This window comes from Myotis nattereri (assembly GCF_964212035.1).
Source record: "Myotis nattereri genome assembly, chromosome: 9".
Classification (NCBI taxonomy): Eukaryota; Metazoa; Chordata; class Mammalia; order Chiroptera; family Vespertilionidae; genus Myotis; species Myotis nattereri.
Window position 1 is genome coordinate 19,060,632 of NC_138084.1, and position 3,973 is coordinate 19,064,604.

The 3,973-nt window shown below is 53.0% G+C and overlaps 1 protein-coding gene across 1 annotated transcript; it reads right to left on the minus strand.

Moving 5' to 3' along the window:
- Window positions 1–253: 253 nt before the first annotated feature.
- On the minus strand, window positions 254–3,742 carry LOC308525245 (proteoglycan 3-like). Its single transcript, XM_081100035.1, has 5 exons — window positions 3,465–3,742; window positions 2,785–3,098; window positions 1,966–2,097; window positions 1,121–1,217; window positions 254–425 (listed from the first exon to the last, which is right to left on the minus strand). Exons 1-5 carry the CDS (start codon window positions 3,718–3,720, stop codon window positions 367–369), a joined length of 858 nt encoding a protein of 285 aa, XP_080956161.1. The 5' UTR covers window positions 3,721–3,742; the 3' UTR covers window positions 254–366.
- Between the last annotated feature and the right edge of the window lie 231 nt (window positions 3,743–3,973).

The window sequence follows — 3,973 nt, forward strand, 5'->3', positions numbered from 1 at the left end:
AGCTCCAGTTCCGGGCAAGTCTTTGGGGACCCAGACTCATACGGGAGAAGCGGGACCGTCTGGCATCGGTCAGAACTCGAGGGCAGCTTTCTCTCGGAGGTGCTTGCAGCGATTACCGGGACATTGAGAAGCAGAGCCCCGCTGGCCATCCTTTACTTTCCTCAAAGCCCCGCCCTGCAGGAGTGAGTACTTCCAGGATTTCCAACCCCAGGGAGCCCTCCGATGAGCAATGAAGAAACAAGAGTCAGGAAATGCGGTGAGAAACATGACTTTATGACCAGGAGAGGCTGGGAGTCCAGCCCAGTGCCCAGGGTGGGCCAGGGGCCACCAGGGGGCTCCAGGCAGAATCTCTTCTGTGCCACTGGCTTAGTAGGAGCAGATGAAGGGCAGGCGACTTATACAACATTTTCGTCGCCAACGACCTCCTAAAAATAGAAAACACAGTGGTGTCAGCTGCCAGCAGAGTGTGGCCCGTGCCCCCTTTGCCCTCCAATTGTCATGATATGTTTGCACCCCCCCCCCCACTAGCTTGTGTTTGTTGAGTTTTCACCCCAGGAGGACAGGGTGCTGAGTGCTTTCTGGGGACTCCTGGCTAATCCTCACAATGACTCCCAGAGGGAGGTGCTCTCATCATCCCCATTGCACAGATGAGGAACCTGAGGCTCAGCAAGGAAACCACTGGCCTGAATGCCAGTGGGCAGGTGGCAGAGCTGGGATGGGAATTATGACAGCCTTTCTCTAGAGTATATGGCCTTAGCCACAGTCCTGAGTCCCTCACGTCTGGCATTCAGCCATTCCTCATTCACACATCTCTCCCTCATCCCTCATCCACACCTTTCATTCACCTTGGGTCTTCTTAAGTGTCACGTCAATAGCAGAGGGAGGAAAGAAGACCCCAGGGCCCCAGCTGAGCTTGGACTGTGAGGATGGAGAGCCCCATCCAGCCCTCACACAGGGCACCCCTTTACTTCACAGCCCTCCTCACAGACAGGACGTTGGTTCTCCAGTTGTGGGGAGGCTGTGAGTTTGAGGAGGTGTTACTCAGGCAGCTCAAAGGGACAGTGTGTAAGAGTCCACCTTGCCATCCCTTCCCTTTGCCCTGGGGCCCAGTCCCCCTCACCTCTGGTGCATAAGGTAACACAGCGGCCACGCCCATGATGATGAGCCCAGTTACTAAAATTTACAGCACTCCCATCAATCCAGTGTAACCTTCTGAACTAGAACGAGAGAGGGGATAGGCTGGGTCAGAGGCTGATTCCAGGATGACAGACATAACTAGAGGTTCCTGAAAATGCCCACCCAGCTAGGAGCCAGATATCCTGGACACCCACCCCTGAGGTTTGCAGGCAATGACAATGGACGGGCAGTGGTCCCTCCCTGCCTCACACAGCCAGGCTTCTCAAACTTCCTGTGAATACGAGTCTCCTGCAGACCTTTGTAAAGTGGAGATGCTGATTCAGGAGTCTCAGATCTGCCCAAGACTGTGCATCCCTAACAAGCTATCGGGCGATGCTACTACTGCTAGCTCCATGGACCACACTTGAGTAGCAAATATAATAGCACTTATTCACCCACTATCCCAGAACCACTCTGAGAGAAGGACCCCATTTTAGACATGAGGAAGCCATTCAGGGTGTCAATGACCAAGCTGGGGAAGGAAAGGATCTCCTGACTCCAGTGTTGAGCTAGTAACTGTTTATCAACCAGCTCTGGGGGATGATGAGAAAGCAGAGCGAGGGAGGAACCCTGATTTGTAACAATCGCCAATTTCCTTGGGGTAAATACACCTGCCATGGCATGAAGTCACTGAACATGGAGTTGGGAAGAGATGTGCACAATCACCAGTTCTCTTTAGCCACACCAGCCAACTCCCCCACTGCCTCCCACAGGAAGGTCACTCGGCTGCTGGGATGAGGCCTGATGCCAGAGAGAACTTCCTGTACCTGGGAGGTGCCCGTCACTTACCCAGCCCCTCATTTTGCCTCCAATCCAGACCTGTTGCTGGTTAACATTACTGGCCAAGCACTGGAGTTGATAGTTGACACTGCGGTTGTGGATAGACACGAGGTCGCCTCTGTAGCACCTCCGGCAGACTTTCTGCAAGAGAAGAGGTGGGGTAGATAATTCACTGGGGTTTTTCCCCCCCTCAAGCTCCGGAGTCTCCAGGAGAAAGTTCTCTATCCCTGGTCAGGTCAGAAATCAGGGATCTACTTGCTCCTCCAATTCCATCTCTTGCTCCTTCATCTGTCACCAGGAACTTCTTGCAGGAAATAATAATAATGCTGAGAATAATCTTAGCCACCGTTTACTGGGAGTTTATAATGACTCAAGGACTGATCCAAATGCTTGCCATGTATTTCCTCATTTAAACATAACCACAACCTAAGAGGTTGGAACTATATATCTCCATTGTACAAGTGAAGATCCTGAAGCTCTGACAGGTGAAGTAATTTGCCCAGGTAACATGACAATCACAGGTGGAGCCAGGGTTTAACACAGGTATATCTAATACCAAAGCCTTTTGTCCCAATCAGTGATTCTCAAAGTACTGTCTTCAGACCTACAATATCATCATCACCTGCACTTGGTCCTAAGTGCAAACTCTTGGGCCCCATCCCAGGCTTGCTAACCCTGAAATCAATGCTTCAACAAGGCCTCTAGGAGAGTCTGCTGCTCACTAGCGTTTGAGAACCACTAGTGTAAATGAAAGGGGAACAGGAGGTGGAACCCACTATCTTCTCCTGCCCCTGGTCCTCTTTCATCAGCAGCCTCCCTGCCACTTACCCGAGCGCCTGCAAATGTTCTGCGGGTCCGCACCAATACGTAGCGACAGGTCTTGCACCCAGGACTGCCCCGCATTTTCACTGTGTCCTCTTCCCTGGGGCATTGAAAGTTCTCCTCTAGGGCACCTGGGTCCGACTCCATGGCCTCTTCATCCTCAAAAGCATCTTGGCAGCTGGAAGCCTCCACCTGCTCTCCTTCAGACTGAATCGCCTCCTCAGTCGGGACTGACTCTCCCTCCTGCCCCCCAGAGCCTTCCAGATCCTGGCTCAGGTCTGCCTGTGACTCTTGGCTGTCAGGATAGGAGACATCATTCCCTGGAAGAACAGGTAACCTGCCATCATGTCAGGATCCCCTTCTTCTAGGACCAGGAACAGCTCCGACCCCCCCACTTAAGCCTTCCTAGTGCCTCCTTCTGGAGCCTAGGCCTAAGGATCTCCTCCCTTTGGGGTGAGCACCTGGTGCTGGCTGACAGGTGTGTATTTTGGGGTAGGAAGAAGCACCTCTGAGAAGAAGGGTGGGTTTTGCTTGAGCAGGAGCCCTGACAGAATGTTCAGGTCACATTTCTGAGTCCATGAAAGATCTTACCTGAGGGGAGCTGGGCCGTGGCCCAGAAGAAGCCAAGGAGTTTCCAGAAAGAGGAGAAGGGGTCAAGCTGGATGAGAAGGGAAGGGAGGATTTACCCTGATGAAGAGCAGCAACTGTCCCCAGCAGGAGGAGCAGCAGGAGCAGGGGGAGTTTCATAGTCACTCGTTCTTGTGGCAGGGACACGGCTTCACTTCCCGCCGTGGATCTGCTCACTGTGTCTACACGGCCTGTCACACAACAGAGATGCAATGTTTGTTTAAGTAGCTGATTAAAGGGCAAACTGGAGGGCTTCCCTCTCCCCCAGTGAACAGATGCTGATCTGGAGAAGCAGAAAAAGTCTCTTTTACCCATGGGCTTTATCACTGGCCCCTGAGATGACACTTAGCCCAGACCCTGTCCCTGCTGGAATAGGACTGCTCAAGGTCAGGACCCGTTCCACTACACTGAGGACGGAGTGGAAGGACAATGGCCATCAGGGTCCTGACAACAGGCCTCCTAGGCTCCCTGGGAACCTCGGGGAGGACTCACCTCTGAAGTGTCGGAGACCTCCACTCTTGGTGTCTCAGACTGCTGGGTCCCAGAGGCAGTCCTTATATTGGGCTTT